The 24860-nt window shown below is 43.6% G+C and overlaps 1 protein-coding gene and 1 pseudogene across 2 annotated transcripts; one reads left to right on the forward strand and one right to left on the reverse strand.

Moving 5' to 3' along the window:
- Positions 1-507: 507 nt before the first annotated feature.
- Positions 508-21910, forward strand: Dusp11 (dual specificity phosphatase 11). 2 transcript variants are annotated; one of them, XR_015047607.1, is made up of 10 exons: positions 508-927; positions 3093-3168; positions 3675-3806; positions 8680-8803; positions 9809-9869; positions 11588-11634; positions 12054-12129; positions 12353-12532; positions 15522-15776; positions 21697-21910. XR_015047607.1 is itself a non-coding variant. In XM_085840428.1 (9 exons), the coding sequence occupies exons 1-9, from the start codon at positions 698-700 to the stop codon at positions 15691-15693; spliced, it is 1098 nt and encodes a 365-aa protein (XP_085696554.1). In that variant the 5' UTR covers positions 508-697; the 3' UTR covers positions 15694-20539. The 2 variants fall into 2 exon arrangements, 1 of the variants encoding a protein (XP_085696554.1); XM_085840428.1 differs by lacking the exon at positions 21697-21910 and having other exon boundaries at positions 15522-20539.
- A 1412-nt stretch (positions 21911-23322) lies between these two features.
- Positions 23323-24761, reverse strand: LOC147003929 (prohibitin 1 pseudogene; annotated as a pseudogene).
- Positions 24762-24860: the final 99 nt, after the last annotated feature.

The following is a 24860-nucleotide window of genomic DNA, read 5'->3' on the forward strand; positions in this document are numbered from 1 at the left end:
GTATATACAAAATGTAAACAATTGACAATGTTCGCGAAGAATGCAGGGATCAGAGGGTGGGGCTGGATTGTCTGTTCCTCGTTCAGAGCAGTTCGGGTGGCAGGTGGCGCTGAGACCCCAACTTAGAGCGTTTCTCCCTGGAAGGTAAAGCCCCTGGATGTTCCCCAAGCTTGTTTTCCCTGATCTTTAAAATATACAGCTAGAAAGAAGCTCTTTGTTCTCTATAGCCAGCAAAAAGCCTTTTTGTTTCTATACTGTACAACCAGAGATGCCTGCCTTCCTGTGCCTAGGACACAGAGATAAAAATTCAGAAAGAACTCACTCCCCACTCCTGCCTTGTAAATTTCACCAAAGACGCCCAGAAGAGCTCTTCCCAACTCCTCCCAACTCTCCTCCCAACTCTCCTCCCAACTCCTCAGCTAGCTGTTAAAAGCCCCCTACAGCAGGGCGGCGAAGGGACTTCGTCCTCAGCTAGCTGATAATAGAACCTCTTGCAGTTTGCATCAGGTGGGGTGTTGGCCAGCTCATCCCGGGACTTGAGCAGAGGCCCAGCATCGGGGGTCTTACAGCGCTAGCAATTATTCGCATAGCTGCAAAACCGGCCTCCAGCAAGGTACAGCACAGTCGGAACCGACGGCAGGTTGGCAAACCCTACTCTCAGAGCGACGTGTGTCGTCAGCACGGCAGGGCAAGGCGCATGCGCCCTAGCGAGACGTCGACGCGTCGCGTTCCTTTGCTGGATCCCGCCGCGTCTTCTGGCCGCCTTGAAGTCGCCCCTTTGGCCGCTCTGGCACGCTTGGCGTTGGGTGGGCGGCATCTCTGCGCCCACATGAACCAGCATTATGGCCGATATGGTCGCGGACGGGGCCGGGACTTTGCTGCCTGTGCCCCACCCAAGAAGAAGGGCAGAAACCACATCCCCGAAAGGTAAGGCGCTTTGGTTCCGGGCTTGGCGTTCCGGCTGCCTCCGCGGCCTCGAGTCTCCGAGTGCTCCCTGGCCTCGCGCCCCGCCGCCTCCCAGGGTCCTCCGCGCCGAACCCCACCACAGCTCCCCATCCCGCATTCTGGGGTCTCGGGTCTGTCCCGACCGAACTGTGGAGCTCGGGCCTGGGCGGAAGTGCGCAGTGGGGCGCGGCTGCCAGTATTGAGGCGTCCCTTGATCTCCGAAGCCACAGGCTTCTGCTTGTGTAGGCGCTGTGCCAGGATCCGGCCCGAGCTGTCGACACCCTTCGCTCGGTACCAGCTCGAGGGGTTCTCGGAAAGCGGAGGTGTCCTTTGAGGGAGTTAACCCTGCCTGGGCCAAGGGCTAGTTTTAGGATTTTGCTCACAGGTGCTATGAACCCTTTACTTGCAGCTGTTTGCTTCCCCTCTCCGATTTCATCTCCAGAAAAAACGTGGCCAGACCGGCCTCTCCCCTTCCTAGAATTCATCAAATCCTTTTTTTTTTTTTTTTTTTTTAATCTCCACAAATAATACCTAAAACTCAGGATGGACAGAATGCTCTGCCCCGACTTCCCGGACTTCAGTAAGCACTTCTTTTTTATGTTTACAAATGAGCACTATCTAGAATTCGAGATGGACGCGATGGCCTCTCTTCCTTCCCAGACTGGATATCTTTAGAGTCTGTCAGCTAACCTCTGACATTATCCCAGTGTAGAACTTGACTGACAGCTTGCAGAAGACAGCTGTCTGTCCACTGGACAATCCATTTTTAATCCATTTTATCCTTATATAGTTAATTATTTTAACTATTAATTACTAAGTAAAGTATAAGTAAGTTATAAATAAATTGTTTATTGATATTTTAATGTAGCTTATTACTTCATTATTAAATTATCTATTGGATATAAAATTATTAACTAAAAATTAAAAATAATTTTAGGTATTGCTTATTTGTGGAGATAAAGCAAGATAAATATCAAGTAGTAATTGTGAGACAGCTCATAGATGTAAGATAAAGCTTGACTTTAAGAATAAAAACCTGCGGGGCAGTGGTGGCGCACGCCTTTAACCCCAGCACTTGGGAGGCAGAGGCAGGCGGATTTCTGAGTTCTAGGCCAGCCTGGTCTACAGAGTGAGTTCCAGGACAGCCAGGGCTACACAGAGAAACCCTGTCTCGAAAAATAAATACAAAAAAAAAAATAATAATAATAAGAAGCCAACTTGTCATGGCCTGTAACACCAGGTTCCATTGCTCTGGGGCCCACTATGTCTCCAGTCTGTCACCAGTCTGTGTTCACTCTCTGTACTCCAGGGATGTGAATGAACCAGATTTATTTGTAAATCATGGCCATAGACCAACTCAGCTGTGACTCTCCACACTGACTTCTGATTCTGAAGTTCGGGTTGTAAGAACTGGGAGATTTCTACATATTGAGTTGATGTCACTGGTGTGGAAACTAAAAACAATATGCAGTGAAGTATTGAATTTGAGGTCTATCAGCCAGTGTGTAGGCATTCATTGATCCTTGATGTTTTTAATAATTTTAGTTACCATAAAAAGTATGAGTTTCATGATGATATTTTCTACATGTATGGCATTCTACTTTGCTCATGTTCACCCATACACATACACCTTCCCCTTTCTCCTGCCCACATTTTGCTAGTTTCATTCCTCCCCCTAAATAATTCACCACAGTTTTCATGTCTCAAATATATATTATATGTATATACATTATATATTTAAAACTAGATTCCAGACAGGAGGGGAAATATACACTATTTGTCTTTCCTTTTCTGCCTCTTGTTGCCCCCTCCCTCCCTTAGCCCCCTTCCCACTCCGACACAACCCCCCTTCTATTTTCATGTCTAATATCACATTGTATCATATTTGATACAAGGCTGGGTTTGTTAGGCTGTTCTGTTCTGGCAGTTCTAGGTTTTAGATATTGTTTGTGGAGACCTGTGTGCTGTTTTGTTGTCTTGTATCTGTTTTCAAGATGGGGAAACAGAAAGAAGCATAGTAGGTTGCTACTTGTACAGAATAAATAGGTTGAGAGACATTCTGTGTGTGTTAGGTGCCCAGTATCTCAGAGCCTTATTCTTGCAGACAAGGTTGGCATTCAGTTTGACTAACAAATACCGTTTCACAGGTGGAAAGACTATGTCCCAGTTGGGCAGCGGATGCCTGGGACTCGTTTCATTGCTTTCAAAGTTCCTTTGCAAAAAGTAAGTGAAAATTAATTTAGGATCTTTTCAGAAATATCAATTCTTGATTGAGAGAATGCTGGCTCTCAATCAAGAATAATTATAATGTGTTATATTTTGTGTCAGCCTGACTAAGCTAGATCATTCAGTATTCACCGTCTTGATATGGTAGTTGCTGTGCTGGAAATTCAGTAGAAGGGGGGGAGGTGTTCATTTGTAAAATGCATTGAGATTTTAAGGCTTAGGCAAATAGGAACAAGTTTCTATTTTTCTTTTTTGTTTTCTTACTTATTTAATGTTGACTAGGACATTCTAAAGTTTTTCAGGCAGGGAGACACAAACACAGGAATATGCATATATTGAAGTGAGCATCTCTTCTTCCCACTAATGGAAGAGAGATGTTGCGAGTTTCTAGAGGAGTAGGAACAGCCCTTGGGTCTCACTGTCCTCATCTCAGGGGGCTGGGATAAGAGCGTCGTGTGCTACAGGGCTTCATGTGGGTTTGCTCTTACTTCACTCTCTGACAGAAATTTGAAGCAAAGCTTATGCCAGAAGAATGCTTTTCCCCTTTGGATCTGTTTAATAAAATACAAGAACAAAATGAAGAACTTGGATTGATCATCGATTTAACATATACTCAGCGCTATTATAAAGTAGAGGTAAGTGGACCTCTGACTGAATAAAAAAACAAACAAAATTCATAGTAATTTAACAGTTTTCATCCTATGCTGATGCAAAGACTAAACTTCATTCATGGGTAGTAATAACTAACTTTTAAAGAAAAGCAAATAGTTTCCCTAATTTCATGTAGAAATGAGATTGGAGGCCAGGCATGGATGGTAGTTAATGGCTATAATCCCAGATCTTAGGAGTCTAAGACAGGAGGATCACAAACTCAAGGCCACCTTGGACTACATAAGTCTTCAACAATGCAAAACACACACACACACACACACACACACACACTAGATTGGAGACATGAATTAAACTATAATATATAGTAATTATTATTAGTCTCTTTAATCAGAAAAAATTCTATAACCATTGAACATTAATTCTCCCTTCTCCTATGTGCCAGACCCCTAGTAAACCTCTTACCTGCTTTATTACAATGAATTTCCTCGCTCTAGGTATCTTATAGAAGGAGCTCAATGTAACATGCATTTAAATTTTAAATTAATTAGAATAGAACTCTGTCGTTTCCTTTAACCTCTCCTTACCCCACCTTCACATCCATAGCCTCCTACTCTTTATTACTGTTGCATGTACATGCAAGTAAACAAATGCAACCTGCTGAGTCCGTGTAGTTGTGCTTGTGTGTGTGGCTTTTTTCAGGCTGACCACTTGACGGTACTTATATCTGAAGACTAATTCTTCCTTTCTCAGACATTTTTAATTGCCTGTAGTTCTTCATCCAGGGGTAGGGCCCTCTGCAGTTCCTCCCATCCATGTTGGCATGGCAACTGATGGGTACTGTTCAGATCTGTGTAAGCACCCATAGTGTTGACATTTCTTTGTTGTAGCCTTCCTTGTCATTCATATGAAATATAATCTTGCAGCTGACCTCCTGGTCCTGGAGCTCTTATAGTATTTCTGCCTCTCTCTCCTGAGCTGTTCTCAGAGCCTTAGATGTATCAGTTAGGGCTGAGCAGCTCGCAGTCAGTTGTTCTCTGCATTTTGGCTAGATGTGGCTTTTTGTAAACTGTACGCTGCAGGAGGAAGAAAGAACCTCTGACGAGTTAGGATAGTTACAGTTACCTGTGGATTGATGAGGGTTTGCCTGCTTGTATATATGTGCACCACAGACCTGTCAGTTGTTTGTGAGGACAGAAGTAGGCTTTATATCCTGTGTAACTGGAATTACAGATGGTTGTGAATTGTTGTGTGCTAGGAATTGAACCTGAGTCTTCTGCAAGAGCAGCCAATGCTCTTAACCATTAAGCCATCTCTCCAGCCCCAGTATCATGTAATACTTGGCCTTTCTGTGACTGAATGGTTTTAGTAATTATGTCTCTGACATTTATTAAAGCATATATCAGAATCTATTTCTTTTCTGGCTCAATATTAAGTTATGTGCATATGTTCTATAATAGATATGGTCCTATCTATTTTACCCCATGCTGCCTTTTGAATTCCCCTACCCCTGTGTATGTTGGAGGGTTGGGGGAACTGTTATTCTTTGTTTTGTTTTCATGAGAAAGGGTCTCATGGTGTGGCTCTAGCTGGCCTGAAATTTATTATGTATACCAGGCTGGTCTCCAGCCCACAAAGGCAGCCTACTCCTGCCTCCATGTGCAGAGATTGCTTGTGTGCGCCACCACACACAGCATGCTTTGTCTTATTTTAAAGAACTCAAATATTATAGAATTCATCTCTACGTCTTTGGTATGTATATTTAAGATCTCTACATCTTTGGTATGTGTATTTAAGATACAATACTTTTTCCTTAACATCAGTTCTTTTATATCAGATACACAACTTGATATCTCCTAACTGTCATAAGAATTGTTAGTTTGCAGTTGGTTGTCTGTTCTGATTAAGTCTACACATTGCTGTCCGTGTCTCTCTCTTTTTGTCCCTCCCTTGAGTTCTCGATTTGAAGAATCCAGCCAGGCTGTACCATCTAAATGTTAGCTCTGTGCCTCCACGTGCTAGTACCACTGGTTAGTTCTCTGCCAGTGGGCTGGCACAGCCAGATTCAGGATTCTGCTTTTCTCCCTCCTCCCTCCTTTTGATCTCCTAACCCCTGGTTTCCCTTTCCTTTCCCTTTCCTACCCTCCTTCCCTCTCTTCCTTATTGTTTTGTTTGGGGTTTAGCTTTTGAAACAAGAGTCCTAGTATCCTGGTATCCCTGGTTGACCTAACACTCAGGATGTTCCTCCTCAGTCTCTCTAATGCTGGAATTATAACTATACAGCACTCCACCCACCTCCCTCCCTTCCCCTTCTTCCTCCTCCTCCTCCTCTTCCTCCCCTTCCCCCTCTCCCTCCCCTTCTTCCTCCTCTTCCTCTTCTTTCTTTCTTTCTTTCTTTCTTTCTTTCTTTCTTTCTTTCTTCCTTTCTTCCTTTCTTCCTTTCTTCCTTTCTTCCTTTCTTCCTTTCTTCCTTTCTTCCTTTCTTCCTTCTTGAGCTAGTATCTCCTAGCCCCGCCTGACCTCAGTCACCGAGGATGGCCTTAAACTCCTGATCCTCCTGCCTCTACCTCCCAAGTGCTGTGATTACAGGCATGGACCACCATACCCAGCTTGATTTCCTTTTCTAAAAAGTCTTTATTTGTTTTAATGTGTGTGTGTATGCTGGCATGAGTTTATGTGCAACACATTCATGCTGGAGCCTACAGAACTTAGAAAAGGGTATCAGATCCACTGGAGCTGGAGTTGCAGACAGTGTGATTGGCTCTCTGGGTCTTGGGAACTAAACCCTCATTCTCTTCAAGAACAGTTAAAGGCTCTTAACTGTGAGCCTAATTTTCCTTTTAACATGGCGATTTTGAGCATTTCTGTATATTTCGAGATGGGTTCTTGTTATGTAGCCCTGACTGATCTTAAACTCCTGTGCTCAGCCTACTGAGACACAAGGACTACAAGGGTGTACAACCATGCCTGCTGTGAGATGCTTTCACACAAGTGGTCATGTATCCTTCAGTTAGGAGGGCATAGAGTGAGTGGTTGTCTCTTATGGTATTACTAGTTAATTAATGACTGATCTATTAATTCCTTTGAGGCTTCAAAAAGTTGATCTTCTTTTTCTTTTTTCTTTTTTGAGACAGGCTCTTGCTGTGTAGCCCAGGCTGACTTCAAAGTCAAGATTATCCTGCCTCAGCCTCCCAGGGTCTAGGATTACAGGTGTATGCCACCTTACCAGGCTTTACAAGGTGAATTTTATCGTTCATGTTTTATTTAATGAAGTTTCTGTTTGTTTATTTACTCGGTGATATCCACAGGATCCTTTCCTCTGTGTAACAGCTTTCAAAAGAATAGCTTGGCTCCCTGATACCTGCCAATAGTGACTAGTCAGATTTTATTTAATTAGTTAAATTTTTTCTGTCATTACAAATGCCCCTGTAATTGCCTTTTTGAATTGGAGCCCAGGTGGAGGGCCTCTCTTTGGATACTTGGGGCTTCTCAGTTTGGCTCCTAAAACCTTTTTCAGACAATATTATTAAGAACCTCATACACATATAATACACTTTTCTGATCACAATTACTCGCAGCTAATTCCTCCTGATTTACACTCCAATGTCATGTCTTCTTTTTTTATGTGTTTTTTATATTAAGTTCACCACATGCTTGATGGTAGCCATGGAGGGTAGGAGGAGGAGTCAGACCCTTTAGACCTGGAATAGCTGTGAGCTGCCTGGTGTGGGTACTGGGAACTCAACCCAGGTCTTAAGCTCTAACCCTCTGAGCCATTTCTCCACCCCACCCCCACTTTGCCTTTTAAAAGTAATCCACCAAGTCCAAAATTAGTGGTGCTCAAGTGCACATGCATTAAAGCCATCTACTGGAGCATGGCCAGCTACCCAGGGCCACACTCCTGAGGAAAACTGACCTCCCTCCCCAAGTAGCTATTAAATGCTGCCGATTGCTCCTCGGCTAGATTAAACCATTTCTCAGTGCTAGCCTTTTAAGATACCCTGATCACGTGTGGTCACTTTGTCTACATGAAGGAAGTTCCAGGCTCATCTTAGCTATTTCCTGTCCCAAGCTGACTCGAAGCTTGGTCTGCTTTCAGTGTTGACAGTTTTTCAGATATACGAGTATCGGGTGTATTTATTGCTAATAGACGACATTGTTCTGAAGCTTTTTTGTAGAAAGAGCCAGGAACTCTGTAAAATTCATGATAGTGCTTTCCAATTACACCCAAAGTTATAGATTTTCATCTAACCTCTCTTTTTTTCCCTGAGATTTAGTGTGTGTGTGTGTGTGTGTGTGTGTGTGTGTGTGTCTGTGTGTGTGTCTGTGTATCTGTGTGCGTATCTGTGTCTTTCTGTGTTAGTGTCTGCCACATGTATGTAGGTGCCGGCTGGGTCTGAAGAGGGCGCCGGATCCTCTGGAGCAGGAGTTACAGGCTGTTGTGAGCCATCAGACATGGGTGTTGAGAACTGAACTGCGTCCACTGGAAGAACAGCAAGCACCGCTAAGCTCTGAGCCATCTCTCCAGCCCCCTCCTCCCCTGTTCTTTCTGTTAGTCATGGCTCCTTTTGCCCAGCTCATTACTACTTTGTGCAGGGACAGAAGAGTGAAATAATTATTAGGTAGAACTGTTCACATGATGTTTAATCACACCACATATACACCCTGATTCACATTGAATTTGGTGTGTTCCATATACCTAGTGACTGTCCTATAGTCTTAATGTGAAACAAGTTCTATTTCCTGGTTGAAACAGCTTTGTAAGAAGTAGCTCTTTAGTCAGAAGTGCTATCTTTCTTAGTGAGTTCATCATTATCAGTTTATATTCAGGCTCCTCACATCTTTCATTATCTGCTTACAAATGAAGTAATGTGTATTTGTCTCTGTTTTGCTTTCTAGGACTTGCCAGAAACTATTTCTTACATAAAAATATTTACAGTTGGTCATCAGATACCTGATAATGACACTATCTTTCAATTCAAATGTGCAGTTAAAGAATTTTTAAAGAAAAATAAAAACAATGGTAAGTCCTTATGGTTTTTTGTTTGCTTGTTTGTTTTGCTTTCCTTGTCTGACTCTATTGTACATTCTGAATAGGTTTAGAGACTTTTTAAAGAATCTCTTCTTTTTAATTCTGTGTGTGTGCTTGTAGCTATGTACATATGAATGCAGGTACTTGAGTCCAGAGGCATCAGATTCCATCATGCTGGAGTTACGGGCAGTTGTGAGCCATCCATCATGGGTGCTGCAAACTGCATTTGGGTCCTTGACAAGAGCAGCTGTGCTCCCAAGCACTGAGCCGTCTCTCCAGGGCAGTTTGATACTGTTACTGACCTAATATTAGGTCTGTTGTCTTTGAAAATGTCAGCTGGTAGTAATAAAGTGTTTTTCTTCTTGTTGGCCACACAGAAACAAACTTGAGTGAGAGCTGTGTAATATGATGGAAGTGTTGCCCTTTCCCTGGGGCTTAGGAGTGAGAGGTAGAAGATTAGAAACACAGGGTCCAAAAGTTTCATAAAGAGACAGTAGAAGGCAGAGACTAGGAAGCAGCATAAGTGGGCCAGGAGACTTGTCCATGTCGTACATGATGACGGCGTCTCTACTGTTCTTCCATCTTGAGTGTAGTTGTGGTTTTTATTCACTGTCATGAGTGGAGGCCGGACTGAGGGCTGTAGCTTAAATGCAGAGCACTTGCATGGCTTACATGAGTCCCAGTTTCACACTTCAGCACACATATACACACATTCCAGTTTCCTCTTCATATTAAGACAGCTCTCTTTGTCTAATTTGACCTGGTGGTACCTCTACACTCTGCATCATTTTATTTAACCAGTACTTGCAAAATTCCCACAATGATGAGCTTTTGGTAGGTTATTCTTGATAATTCTTGATAATGTGTTTTTAAAGCCACTTTACTTTTCAACATAGCTGCAATATTTTGGTAACTTGTAAGCCTTACTTCTCAGAATATTGTAGAACTTATTTTTGGTGTATCTTGTTTCTTACCTCTGCATTTCCTATTCTATAGACAAACTTATTGGTGTCCACTGCACCCATGGCTTAAATAGGACTGGCTACCTCATTTGCAGGTGAGTTGCCAACCCAAAAGTCAAATAGTGGTATGTGTGTGTGTGTTTTACAATGATAATCTAAACTTAATAGAAATGGGTTAAGTAGAAAGCAGTGTTGCCTCTACCCAGAGACTGCCATCAGCAACACTGTTGTAGACTTCTCAGATGCAGGTGTAAGCATAGCCGAGTGGCTTAAAGTACAATAGACATTCAGTTTTGCAATTTAATATGCTGTAGAAATCTTTCTGTGAAAGTATTTGGAGACCTTATTTTTTAAAGGCTACCCTGTTTTTGGTTTTTTTGGTTGGTTGGTTGGTTGGGTTTTTTTGCATACTGATGAACATACAAGTCAGAAGTTTGGGGGTTGATAAAACATTAAAATGGTCTGAGCGTCTTTGGATCAGCTGTGCACTAAGTTCAGGTGCATTCTGGTGCTTCTTAAGGAATTGCTGTGCTGTGTGACTTTATGTTCATTCACACAAAAAATCCTTACGAAGATAGAGTTTCTCTTTTTCTTTTCTTTTTTTTTTTTTTTTTTTTTTTTGGTTTTTCAAGACAGGGTTTCTCTGTATAGCCCTGGCTGTCCTGGAACTCACTTTGTAGACCAGGCTGGCCTTGAACTCAGAAATTCACCTGCCTCTGCCTCCCAAGTGCTGGGATGAAAGGCGTGCGCCACCACGCCCGGCTTTCTGAGATATAGTTTGTGTGAGCAGTGTGGGTGCTGGCAGAGATACTTAAATTTCACCTGCCTCTGAAGCAATAAGGAAGACTGGAATAATTAAAGTAGGAAGAAGAGTGTCGAGCTGTCATTGTCAAGTGCTGCAGAGTAAGGAACGTGGTACCTCGTGAGGGAGGCTTTGACCTGTCTCATCAAAAAGACAGTACATTTCCGAGGAGGGTTTCAGTGACTTTCTGAAGGTTACCTAGTACTGGCTGAGTAAGGGCACAGAAGAGACTATGGCCTTAAGACTCAGCTAAGAGCCTGGAGTAGGATCCCCATACACTGCCGGGGCCCGGTGGGCGATGCGGTAAGTATGGCATTGAGTCAGTGCTAGGCCATGCAAAGTGCTGTTTCAGCTGCTTGGGTTTTTTGTTGTTGCACTTTGGGGGGGAAGTGTGTTGAACCCCATCCGTTTCTGCTGAGTAAAGAATATTCAACAGAGGCAGAGGCAGGAGTCATAGGTTTTTGTATGAATTGAAGTGTTGATGGTCACTTGGACCCGGGTGTCAAGGTCATTTTGGTAGAAGCATGCTGTCATCACCTTCAGGACGCTGGTGGGGAAATGAAGGTGAAAATCAGGAAAGTGGGTGACAGTGACGGTAGCGCCTGTTTCTGGCCCGTAGCGTTTGGCTACATCACTATTTCCCAGTTGTTCTGTGTGTTGGCTACTGATGAATACTCGGTGATATGAAGGAAGCCTCCTGGGTTTTTGTTCACAAAGCCGTTTGATGGAAAGGACTGCTGAATCTACCTTTTAAACGTTTGCCAGTTTGGTCGTGCATTTCCTTTATTAATTATATTGTTATATTAATATAAGTACCTTTATTAATTCATTTCTAAATTAGTCAATCTTGGGACTGGTTTATGGTCATGGCATGTCATTCTGTGCCTGTTGGATTAGATATGTAGTATTTTCTTAGGATTTGTATATCTCCACTTGTAAGTGAAATTGGACCTGTTTTGATTTTTTTTCTTTTCGTATATTTAAGTGACCCGAATTATGTTGTTTTGTTAGATATTTGATTGATGTAGAAGGCATGAGGCCAGATGATGCAATTGAATGTAAGTATGAGGGGGCCACGATTTTTCCCTTCCTATAAAAGCGAAAGGTGGAAATGGTAGAACCACTTTTCAATTTTTGGAAAAAATAATGAATATGATGCAATATAAGATGACAGAGAGGAAGAGAGAGAAGGAAGGAGTTGCCTGTGGGGCTGGGGATGTGGCTCAGCGGCAGAATATCTGCTCGGCGTGTCTGGAACCTGAGTGTGGTCTCCAGCACCAGAGGGAGGAAAGAGCAAGCAAGGATAGGAAGAGCCTAAGGCAGCCTCTTGCCACAAAGCTTATGAGGAACATGTGTGCAGTAGTGAGCTGTGCCAGCCTATGACCAGTCAGTGAGTACGAGCTCTGATCTGCGTGCTCTGGGCTAGATTCCTTCTCGTGCCCCCGTTTCTAACAGCTCATCTTCATCCGCTCCTCAGTGTTCAACAGCTGCCGGGGGCACTGCATAGAAAGGCAGAACTACATTGAAAACCTGCAGAAACGTCATGTCAGAAAGTAAGTCTTGCATTTCTTAGGTGAGATTTGTGGCTAGGGAAGCCTCTTGGGTATAATTCAAGCGGCACATTTCCCTGGCAGCGTGCTCACTTTCTGAGTAAAACCTAAACAGCCAGGAGTGGGGAAGGAAATGAGATCAAATGTTCACAAATCAAAATACAAAGTTACTAGACTGGCCACTGGAACTGGAGTCTGGTGACACTGTGACACACTTCCTTTTCAGGAACCGGAATGTTAGTGCACCTAGGACAGATGGCCTTGAAGACTCAGCAGATCCTATGGAGCAAGTCCACACCACCAACAAACCTGTGAAAAAAAGGCCTAGGAAGAACCGGCATGGTGGTCATCTGGCATCTTCCCAGCATTTCCAGCACCAGACCCAGAGCTCACCGTACTCATTCAGGTACCTGTGCTGCTCCCGTTCCTAGAACTGAGGTGGAAACTGTATGTTAAGCCAAGGGAAAGTCCGTTGTGATGATGACCAGCAGTTGGTACTTCCTTCCTGACCAGGGTCAGTCATGCTGCTTAGCAAATCAAACACTGGATGGGGAATGTGTAGCTCTTCAGACACAGCTAAGGATAGGAAATGTTACTTTATTTATTATTTTATTTATCTATTTATTTTAGTTAGCTTAATCTAAGAGGAGTTAGATAGGTCTACTAGAAGATAAAATCTGCGTTCTTGGGACGAAACCTAAGATTCTATCTCTGAGGTCTATCCCTGCGCTTTAAGACTCTAGTTTTTGGAATAAGGAAGGCTGCCATTTAAAGAACAAATACAAAGCCAGGCAGGGTAGTGTGCCTGTGCTCCCAGCACTGGGATATAGAGACAGGAGGACCAGGAGTCCATCCTTGGCTATGGAGTGAGCTCCACGTCAGCATAGACTACATGAGACTCTGTCTCAGAGAGAGAGAGAGGGCTGAGGGGAACAGAGTAGAAGTCCTAAGAGAGACATTTACACATGATTTGAGCAGATTAAGTTATAAAAGAATTTCAGTTGGGAAATGGGAAAATTCTCTGTTCAGTCAAAATTGTCTGTTAGAATTCTCTAGAGGAGAGAGGGTGGGCAGGTAGATGAGATGGGCCTTTAATAGAGTGAGCCTGGTGATTCTCTCTAGGAGTCAGGAAAGGCCAGAGAAGCCTTGGATAGGAGTGGGAGGGCAGGGGAGAGGGCAGACTCGCCTGTGCTGTTCTTTGTACTGGGACTGTTGTCCCGATAGGTGATCTGTGCCCGCCCACATGCAAGCAGGCCTTCTTTATTCTAGGCCTTCTTTAGTCACTCTGCTTTTCATGCTGCAGTCGTTTTTGGAAATGCTCTTGTTGACAGATGCAGAAATAAAGCCTCATGAGCTCTGTAGCTGTTCCTTTCTAGTCAAGATGCTACATAAAATTAGCAACCAGCTTGCAAAATGTTTTGGCTGTTAATTTAGCTTAAGTTTTTATGAGCATTTGAGGGTTGTACCAGTCAGGCTGGGTTTGAATTTGTCTCCTTACTCTGCCATTCACACTATGTGCAATCTTGGGTGAGACCACATCTCTAATTTCCATTCTCTGAGCTGGAGATTTTCCTCTCTTCTCTTCTCTTCTCTTCTCTTCTCTTCTCTTCTCTTCTCTTCTCTTCTCTTCTCTCTCTTCTCTTCTCTTCTTGTCCCTCATTTTTAAAAATTAGATATTTTTTTCATTTACATTTCAAATGCTATCACAAAAGTTCTCACTCCCACTTCTTGGCCCTGGAGTTCCCCTGTACTAGGGAAAATAAAGTTTGCTAGACCAAGGGGCCTCTCTTCCCAATGATGACCGACTAGGCCATCTTCTGACATATGCAGCTAGAGACACGAGCTCTGGGGGTACTGATTAGTTCATATTGTTGTTCCACCTATAGGGTTGCAGACCCCTTCAGCTCTTGGGTATTTTCTCCAGCTCCTATATTGGGGGCCCTGTGTTCCATCCTATAGATGACTGTGAGCATCCACTTCTGTATTTGCCAGGCACTGGCAAAGCCTCACAGGAGACAGCTATATCAGGGTCCCTTCAGCAAAATCTTTTTTTTTTTTTTTTTTTTGGTTTTTCGAGACAGGGTTTCTCTGTATAGCCCTGGCTGTCCTGGAACTCACTCTGTAGACCAGGCTGGCCTCGAACTCAGAAATCCGCCTGCCTCTGCCTCCCGAGTGCTGGGATTAAAGGCGTGCGCCACCACGCCCGGCTCCTTCAGCAAAATCTTGCTGGCATATGCAATAGTGTCTGGGTTTGGTGGCTGATTATGGGATGGACTCCCGGGTGGGACAGTCTCTGGATGGTCCATCCTTTCGTCTTATGAGCTGGAGATTTTCAAATGCATAACCCATAACAATGGTTGTTACCTTTCTACATCTGTTAAAGCGAGTTGGTACACTGTAACACCTTCAAAAAGATGCTGCTGGTAACACTGAAGGTGGGAATAGTTTTAATGGCCATAAAGATGTTCACACCTGATTAGTTCCATTTTGAGACTACACTTTTCAAATCCTACTGTCTTAAGACAGAGCTAGGTGCTCTGTGTATAGTAGTATACATTACGAGATGCTAATCCCCAAAATATTGATGGTAGAAAAACTGGTAGTAGCCTGTGATAATAAGAATGGGAATACAGCTAAGTGACCATAACCATACTGTGACATTTTTAGAAAAGGCACTGAAATTGAAACTTACTTTTAACAGTGAAAATAGTAGTAGGAGCTGGAGAGTTGGCTCAGCAGTTAAGAGCACTGGCTGCTCTTGCAGAAAACCCACATGGCTGCTCACAGCCAACAGTAACAGCATTCGGAATGATGGAAAGGGATAGAGACCAAAGAGGCAACTAACCAAATTTGACCAAGTGAAAGTGTGTGTGTGTGTGTGTGTGTGTGTAGGGGGGGGGGTTAGGCCTGCATAAGAGCATCCTGAGTGTGTGTGTGTGTGTGTGTGTGTGTGTGTGTGTGTGTGTGTGTAAGTGTGTGTGTAAGTGTGTGTAGGGGGGGGGTTAGGCCTGCATAAGAGCATCCCGAGTGTCACTCTTCACACTTTGACCTTATCTGAGGTAGAGCTTCTTGTGGTTCCACTGCGCATGCCAGCCCAGCTGCTCTCAAGCTTCAGAGATCCTCCCATATTATCATAGGGATTACAGACACATGCTACTGTTTCTCAGCTTTCTGTGGGTTCTGGGGATGCAGCCCCCAAGTCTCCAGCACGAGCTGTACTCACTGAGCCATCTCCCCAATCCCAGCTCCATTTCATACAAATTGAAGAGAAAGATAAGTGATTATCTGCTTGGGTCATCCAGGTAGGAAAGAGTGAAATTAGAGTATCTGTAATATTTTATGAAGCTTGTTATTACATGTTAATCTTGATAATGATTTATTGCTTCTTGTTTAAGAAAATGGTCCCAAAATCAGAGTGTTTACCAGAGAGACCTTGTCCCTCCTCCTGGTCCAGCTGGAGAGGACTGTTCACAAAGAAGATTCTTCTGGAGTGCGAGGCCAAATCAGTGGACTGCTGAGAGTTACCAGAGACCTTTCTACCCATACTACTGGGAATGGAACCTGTGAGGCACACTGCGGCTGGACTGTCGTCGGGGCCACCTGAGACCAGAGCTGGACAGAAGACAGCTGAGTGGCTTTAATAAAATCAGGTCAAAAGAATTTAGAAAACTTTCTGAACATTTTTAACTGTTCAAACTGTTGTACTGTCCCGATGTATGTTAGACTGCTCTGTGCTGGCGGACACGGTGGCTCCGGCAGTCCAGAGCGCCTCCATTCCAGGCCTCAACTTTTCTCAGAGTTCTGAATAGATAACAAATTCTAAATTGCCTTCTGTTTTCCCTGTATATTTCCTTTGCTCATCTTGTAACGTGTTGTGTAGGTGCGGAGATTCATAGTGTTTTACCATGTCCTTTACTGACAATCTTTATGGGTGTGTTTTCCATGACTGTTCAGATTTTCTACTAAAACTCTAGCCAGGGGACAGTTCTTCTCTTTGCACCTGTTCTCTGTCCTTGTGGGACTCTGATCAGCGTCTTTCCCTTGGTGGTCAGTGTTGGGATTTGACCAGCTTCTTACTGACCTGCTGACCTGCCAGCTAAGGCATCTAACACAGAGAAGGTTCAGACTTTAAGTCCTGGTTGATTGCCAAGTTGGGTAACTGCCACCAACAGGGTAGAACTATCCAGGAGGCTAGAGACCCTCTGTAGATTTTAAAGGTTGAACAGACATCCTTGGATATCTGGGAAAGCTGAGGGTTATGCTGACTCCGAGGACCTCGACTCAGGATCTCTGTCCACTGGCCTCCCACACTAGAATGGTGCTCTTCTCTAGGACACACTTCAGGCTACATGGAGGTGCTAATTACTTGTCCTTAGACCTCACTCAGGAAGTTGCTCCTCATATCACATCAAGTCCACAGCAAGTCTGTGCTACGCACAGTAGTTTTCTCTCTCTCATGTATGAACATGTGGAGGGAACTTTTCCCTGATGAAGTCCCGGCAGATCATGTATTCCAGCTTGCAGCTAATTTTGCTCAAACTTTAGTCAAGTTGCTCTGCACTCCAGTGATGGCTTTTTCTCTACCCATCACATTAACAGATTCAAAGTGCTGCTTGCTGTGAGACCCCCCCCCCCCCCAGGAATTCTTCCCCAGAGTATACTGGGTCAGTGTATTGTCCAGTGTAAGAAACTGGAGCAGACAGGAACCAAAAGAGGACTCAGCTGGGACAGGCACAGAATGCACCCAGTCTGGAAGGTGTAAAGAGCACATTGACAAGCAGCCTCTGCAGGACACTGCCAGGTAGGGTCACTGCGCGAGCTCTGCCACCGTTAGGAATTGTTCCTGCCACCTGCCCTGTTCCTCTCTACCTTTGAATTGCCAACACCTAGTTAAAACCACCTTTATCATTGGATAACTCATAACTAACTTTCATTCTTACACACTCGTCTGGCTTCTGTCCATGTCACACTATACAAAGGCCTAGTGGAAGGACACTTCTTTTTTAAAGTTTCTAGTGGTCTATTTAGTATTCTTAAGTTATATTTACTTTAGAAACATACATGAATATTTTCTCAGGTAGCTTTCCTGAAATTCCCATGGAAAGGCACCCTGCATGTTTCTTGATTGTCAGTCTCAGAGCCTGCCTAAGGATTTCTTAAGTATTTTCCTCTTTTTTTTTTTTTTTTAAATACTCTTTCAGATCACCATTGCTTCATTTTCCAATTTATAATAACATGCGTTGATGAATTCTTCCTTTGGCAAATGAAGATTTAGCTCTCAGCCTACCCACTCACTCCACAGCCCTTTGCAGCCTATGATGAAGTTACTAGATAAGTGTGGTCATCACGAGCGTCGTGTTCATGACTGTGGGTTCTTTCTGGTCTTCCTCTTTCCTTAACGTTTTTGCCTCATTCATTTGGCCATTTTTCTGTTGATTATGTCACAAATTCATCTTCTCCATCTGATAGCATTGTAAACCGTCTCAGTAAATGATGCACCCTTTTGATTTGACTCCTTTTCTGGACCTTCTTAAAATGCCCCAGTTAGGTGCCAAGTCCAGATGGCAGGGCTGCCATGCTAGAGCATCACAGACTGAGGGGTAGCAGCTATAGGAATTTTTTGTGTCTCATAGTTTTAGAAGCTGGGAAGGATGGAGTCAGCGAGAATTTCTTTTTCTAGATGACTGGTACTTCACTGTCTTCTTGTGGTCTTCTGTGTCTTAACATCTCCTCCACTCGTCCCTCCCTCCCTTTCCTTTTTTTCCCCTTATGATACGCTGAGATGCATCCCCAGCTCTGTCTTCTCAAAGATGCCAGGTCATTAGATTCAGACTCACTGTGGAGACCTCATTTGCCCTGAAAGACTCCCCAAATGCAGTGATATTTCAGATACTGGGGCTTAGAACTTTACCAGCAATTTGAGGAAACACAACTGTCCATAGGAGGCAAACTGGCTGTTCCTTACACGTGGGGCATAGCTCCCATCTGAGCTCTCTTCCCTCTTGTCATTTATTTCTTAGAACCTGGGTCCCAGGGTTCTACTTCCATGACTATCATTTCCCATTTGCTCATTATGTCCTTCAGCAGCTTCTCAGGCCTGGGAGGGTGTAACAGCCGAGCCACTGAAGTGGGATCTGTTTGCTTCTCTGCTCCTGTCCTTTGATGAGCAGTAGGTGGGCACTTTTCAGAGTCCTAGTTCATGGTGTTCAGACGGTTGCTGTTGGCTCTTGAAACCCTGTCTCCTAATCTCAAATCTTTGGGACCTGTAATTCTTCTCTTGAAGTCTTAGGGTCTTCTTTATCTCACATGTCATAGTGTGTTTTCTATCCACCACGACATACACCAGCTGAGCCCTTTCAGTGTGGCAAATGTAAGAAGTTTTTATTTAATGCTCTTATATTAGCATTAATCCCTAGCCCTAGTGCAGCTTCTAGTAGGATGTTGGACTTCTTTCCTGAGATTACATCTGATTTAATTATCTGTTTTTATTTTTATTTAACCTTTTCATGTTAATTTCTCGCACTTTTCTTCTGATACATTGGGGTGGTAGATGCTGGGATTGGCCAGGGCCTCGAGCGTGCCAGCAGACATGCACTCTGTAATTGAGCTATACCTCCAGCCTTCTTCAGACCTCTATATGTCATTTATAGAAACATAATAAAAATACAAAAGATAAAGCATTTTCTGATATTTAAGTATGTTACATGATTTTTTAAAAACAGACACAGGGCTTCAGTATATTCCGCAGGCTAGCCTTGAACTCCAGGGCTCCAGCAGTCGTCTGCCCCAGGCTCCAGAGCAAGTAGGACTTCAGGTACCTGCTCTCGTGCCTGGCTCTAGATTTTAATTTCTAAGAGTTAACTCATTTTTTTCTTTAAAAAAAAATAATAACTACAGTATATATCTTGACTATTACATGTTTGCTACACTCACGTTATGGAGGGAGGTTCCATGTGGAATCCGAATTAAACAGCCTTTCCAGTAAAACTTACAGCTTCCCAGAAAACAAATTCCTGTGTTCCTTTCCTCTTGGAAGAGTCAAATGGCTTACGGCCTTGGGGCAAGGACTGCCAAGGCTTTCTGTATCTAGCTGCCAGCTGACTTTTCAAGTCCTTTGTTTACCCCTCTGTCTGTATACTAGCCATTTTGTGGTCAGACAGACTGTCTTGAAAGTTGTTCTTTGGCTGTAATCTGTGCTGTGATCTGAGCCAGGCATCCATGTATGAACCACTTTTCTAGAAAGCCTGCCCCAGTGAGTGATCTCTTTTTCTTTTTGTGTACACTGTACTAAAAGACTACTTCAGGTTCTGTGCCACCATGTCAAGTAGCACAGTATGACAGTACCTTTTTGCAGGGAAGGATACATCCAGTCTTATCTTTGCAAATGAGTCTTTAAAATCCCAAACTATATCTTTAATCTCAGCACTTGAGAGGCCGAGGCAGACAGATCTCTGAATTCCAGACCAGCTTGGTCTACAGAGGGAGATCCAGGACGGCCAGAGCTACCTAGAGAAACCTTAGCATGAAAATGCAAAAAAACATTCCCAGCCAAGTGGGACACATTGACTCTGGTCACACGTGGTACCTCTGGCCTTTCTTTATATATACATATATATATGTGTATAACCCCATTTTCAACTAAAGGGGGATGGGACACGCTAGGCCATGGCATCTGGCTCCTTGAGCTGCTTGCCAGAGAGTGAGGTGGATAATCCACTCCCCCTGCAGAGGACAGGAGGCGCCTAGCAAGCAGACAACGTCCTTCCTGTTCTGCTGTAGATCACTTGTACGGTTTCATTAATGAGCTTCCAGAGAAAGTCCAGACTGAGACTGTCATGCCAGGGAGCCTGGTGTCTTCTTGGCTTACTGAAGCAGGGCAGCACGTTGTATCACGTGGCTTTGCTGTTCCCTGCTTAAGACCTTTCCTCACCATTCTGTATGTGTACATCAAAGGAAATACCAGTGACTTAATTCTTAATTCTCTCCTCAAGACCTGCTTTCTGGAGGACCTCAAGTGTTTTATAGATCTGGCAGCCATGCACTCTTAATGGTTCGACATGATTGATATACCTGGTCTCTTCCTGACTTGACATACCACAAAAACTTGGAGCATTTGAAAATACCAATATCAGTTATTTCGACATAACAATTTATCAATAATTAATGTTTCATTTGAGGTTATATTTGCATGACATGGGGGTAAATTTTAGAATCTGGATTAAGATTATATTCAGTTTAACAATGAGGACAGCTATGACTGCTTATGTAAGTCCCATGTCCCAGCATAACACCCTGTCATGCAATTCTGAACCAACTTCCATATGCTATATAGTGGTCTCCCTTGATTCTGGAGGAAGAAGGGCCATTAGCTCTGAAATAACTTTTTTAAAAAAAAAAAAGAAAAGAAAAGAAACTACAACAAATTCCTTTCTAGGATAGGCTTTTGTGTACCCTGACCAAGGAATTTACAGCAGCCCCAGACTCCACCCTTCCAGCTTCCTCTGGGTCACAGCCTCTCCCATCAGCCCAGCCCCTGGCAGCTACTGATACAGTTTTCCTCTTACCATCTCTAAAATGCTGTGCAGGTGAAATTAGGATGTGGACTTCTGAGTGGGGTTTCTCGTTTGGCTACTGGCTTTAAGGTCTGTGTTACAAAATGGATCGACAGGTCTCACTTCCCTCTGTTGCTGAGTTGCTCTTGTATATGGTTGTCTTACACTTTGCTTAATCATCAACCACTTAAAAGATATTTAGGTTGTCTGTAGGGTTTTTTTAATTTAATTTTTAAATATAAATTTTTTATATAGCATTTTATGTAAACATATTTCCTTCCCCCTCCCCTTGGAGTGGAATGCTGCCATGTATGTTTAACTTTATAATAAATTATCAAATTTTGCCAAATAGGTGTACTATCTTATATTCTACCAACAAGAAATAGCAATTAATTGTGTGTGTGTGTGTGCGTGCGTGTGTGTGTGCGTGCGTGTGTGTGTGTGTGTGTGTGTGTGTGTGTGTGTGTATAAGGTATCCTCAGAAGTCACTGTCTACTTTGGGACTTTTTTTGTTTTAATTGGTTGATTGGGTTGGGTTTTTGTTGTTGGTTTTTTTGTTTGTTTGTTTATGGTTGGTTGGTTTTGATTTGGGGTTTTGGGTTTGATTGGTTAAGACAGGGTTTTTTGTATAGAACTGCCTGCCTGTCTCTGGAGTTCTGGGATTAAAGGCATGTACCACCATATCCAGCTCCACATTGTTTTGCAGGGGATGGGAGTTGTTTGTGTTTGGGATGGGGTATTTTATTGGCATAGAGCTTGCCTGAGTAAGCTGACTGGCCAGCCAGTGTCAGATATCTACTTGTCCCCACCTTCCATCTCATACCCCCTGAGCTGTCTCTCTAACTCAAAATTTAGCTATTTTGAATTAAAAAGATATGTTGTCTCACTGTGCTTTTGAAATGATTTTTATAGATACAATTGATATACATTATAGGTGTTTTAGTTTGCTTTGGTATATGTGGTGGTTTGAATAGGTATGGCCCCCATAGACTCATGTGTTTGAATGCTTGGCCCATAGGGAGTGGCACTGTTAAGATGTGTGGCAGGCTTTGAGGCCTAGTCCTATGCTCAAGCTACATCCAGTGTGTCTGCTGCCTGAAGATCAAGATGTAGAACTCTCAGCTCTTTCTCCAGTACCATGTCTGCTGCATACTGCCATACCGCCATGATGATAATGGACTAAACCTCTCAAACTGTAAGCCAGCCCCAAATAAATGTTTTTCTTTATAAGAGTTGCCATGGTCACAGTGTCTCTTCACAGCAATAAAATCAAAACTATGTTTGTACATGTGTCTATGTATGAAGCTACAATGAAAGTACAGCAAAGCCGGGCAGTGGTGGTACACATCTTTAATCCCAGCACTTGAGAGGCAGAGGCAGGTGGATTTCTGAGTTCGAGGCCAGCCTGGTCTACAAAGTGAGCTCCAGGACAGCCAGGCCCTGTCTCGAAAAACCAAAAAAAAACAAAAAACAAAAAGATGAGCTGGAGAGATGGCTCAGTGGGTAAGAGCACTTACTGTTCTTCTGAAGGTCCTGAGTTCAAATCCCAGCAACCACATGGTGGCTCACAACCACCTGTAATTAGATCTGACACCCTCTTTTGGTGTGTCTGAAATCAACTACAGTGTACTCATGTATAATAAATAAATCTTAAAAAAAAAAAGAAGAAGAAGTAGAAGTGCAGCAAATCTGTAACCCCTTTCCATCCAGTCCTCTCCAAAGAATTACTACTGAGCTCTCGGGCCACTGTAAATTTGTTTTATATAGATGGAGTCGTAGTGTGAACCCTTCATGTGTCTGGCTGCTGTTACAACCTCAGATACCATTCCCCAGGAACTCCTGTCTTTTGTTTGAGATAGTATCTCACCATGTAACTCTAGCTTGTCTGGAACTTGCTATGTAGACCAGGCTGGCCTCAACCTCACAGAGATCCACCTACCTCTGTCCTGAGTGCTGAGATTAAAGGTGTGCACACCCAGCTCCAAACTATGCTCTATCTCTTGTTGAGACAGGTCTTGCAGCCCTTGGAAATTTGCTCAGTAAACTAGGCTGGCTGGCCAGTGATCCTGGGGCTCCATTGATTCTGCCATACTTGAGCTGGGATTACACGCACACAACAGGACTCCAGGACTCCAGGACCGCACTCTGCCTTTTTTTTTCTTTTTTAAAGATTTATTTAATATATGTGAGTACGTTGTTGCTGTATTCAGACACACCAGAAGAGGGCACTGGATCTCATTACAGATGGTTGTGAGCCACCATGTGGTTGCTGGGAATTGAACTCAGGACCTCTGGAAGAGCAATCAGTGCTCTTAACCACTGAGCCATCTCTCCAGCCCCCGACTCTGCCTTTTTTATCTATCTATTTATTTAAAGATTTATTTATTTATCTTATGCATATGAGTACATCACCATTGCTCCCTTCAGACACACCAGAAGAAGGCGTCAGATCTCATTACAGATGGTTGTGAGCCACCATGTGGTTGCTGGGATTTGAACTCAGTGCCTCTGGAAGAGCAGTCAGTGCTCTTAACCGCTGAGCCACTTCTCCAGCCCTTTATTTATTTTTTAATGTGGGTTTTAGGGAGCCAACTCAAGTACCTGACTTGCACTTTTTCAATCTCCAGGGTTCACTTCAATTTTTTTTTTTTTTTTTTTTTTAGAAATCAGAAGTAATTTTACCTTTATTTCCTTCACTTTAAGCCAATCTTTAAATTTCGCCGTGATTTCTGGGGTAGGGCAGAAGGAAGGCATCATTCAGCATGATGGAGACCGTGGCCCGGCTGGCCTCACTGGGGAAGCTGGAAGAGCACAGACTGCCCTGCTGGTAGGTAGGTGATGTCCCCAGAGTGGCAGAGCTGGTATGCAATGTCCTCAGCAGCTTCCAGCTTGCATAGCTCAATCAGGCCAGAGCCTGCTGTGGCCAGGGAGTTGGCAGCTCAGCTGCCTTGGAGTCACCCTCAGCAGAGATGATGGCCGCCTTCTGCTGCTTCAAATCTGGCTCTCTCCACTTCCTGCTGAGCCACCTGTTTGGCTTCTACCAGCTTTGTGAACTCCTTCCCGAAGGTCAGATGTGTCAGGGACACGTCATCCAGGATGAAGCCCAAATGTTGCTGCTTGCTCTGTGAGGTCATCGCTCACTTGCCTGGAGATAGCTCTTGCTGGGTAATCAATTCTCCAGCATCAAATCAAGCCACCACTGACATGAGGATCTCCGTGGTGATAGACGGCAGCACCAGCTCATCATAGTCCTGGCTGATGTTGGTGTAGATACGAAGAAGCTTGGCTGGCCACCGGCCAGAAGAGGATGCGCAGTGTGATGTTGTGCAGGTCTTTGCTACTAGTGACGGTACTTTCCGTGGTCGAGAGCGGCTCTGTGTCCAGCATCCACGTGATATAAAGCAGAGTTCACGCCTCCTGTAACTGCTAGCACCAGGCCGACCTTTCCATGCACTGAAACACGAGCAGCCCCTTCTGTTGCTTCCACTCACGCCTGGCTTTCACTCTGACCTCCACAGGATTCCTCACTTCAAACCTTTAAAGCAGTAAGCTTCTGTGACGTGCTTTTATCATTTTACACAAAGAACTTCAATATATGAAGCTGAGTCCTTCCACACTAGTTCTACATTTCTTCTGTTGAGATAAATCTATTTGTGTAGAATGTCTTTTCTTGAATTTTTACTTCATCCATGACTAAGGTTGAGTCTCTTTTCATATGGCTTGTATTTTTTCCTTTGACATGTTTTGTTTGTTTTGTTAAGTGCTTATAATGTATTAACTAGGTTTTCTTCATTACTTTTTCTGGATGTCAGTCCATATAGATGCGTACTGTATAGATGTTAGACTGTACCTTCGTGCCAGGCTTATGTCATAATGAATGTAAAAATTAAAAGCAAAATGAGGTTGTAGTTCAGTGGTAGAGTGTTTGCCTACTAGCATAAAATTCAGGGTTCCACACACGGTTTGTAAGCCTGCAAGCCAGTTTTCTCAGAATTCTAAAACTGTTGCCAGAAGTGCTGCTCTCCCTTGCCGACCTCCTCCAGTCACTGATTTAGACAGCCCTTTCTGGTGTGCTTTCTCCATTGTCCTAATTAGGAGAGCATCACTGGCAGCCTGGCGTTCCCACTTTTCCCGTTGTCTTTACTGCACGCATCACCAGACACCTTTCATGCCATGCAAACA

The sequence above is a fragment of the Mus caroli genome, unplaced genomic scaffold (assembly GCF_978045245.1).
Source record: "Mus caroli unplaced genomic scaffold, Mus_caroli_1 scaffold_7, whole genome shotgun sequence".
NCBI classification, from domain to species: Eukaryota; Metazoa; Chordata; class Mammalia; order Rodentia; family Muridae; genus Mus; species Mus caroli.

What these genes read in the sequence shown, in the direction of transcription:
- Dusp11 (XM_085840428.1), top strand. Translation starts at nt 698, where the DNA reads ATGCGCCCTAGCGAGACGTCGACGCGTCGCGTTCCTTTGCTGGATCCC. An exon ending in AGCGCTATTATAAAGTAGAG is followed by an intron (nt 3,807 to 8,679) that starts GTAAGTGGACCT and finishes TTTGCTTTCTAG; the next exon opens with GACTTGCCAGAAACTATTTC. An exon ending in GCCAGATGATGCAATTGAAT is followed by an intron (nt 11,635 to 12,053) that starts GTAAGTATGAGG and finishes TCCGCTCCTCAG; the next exon opens with TGTTCAACAGCTGCCGGGGG.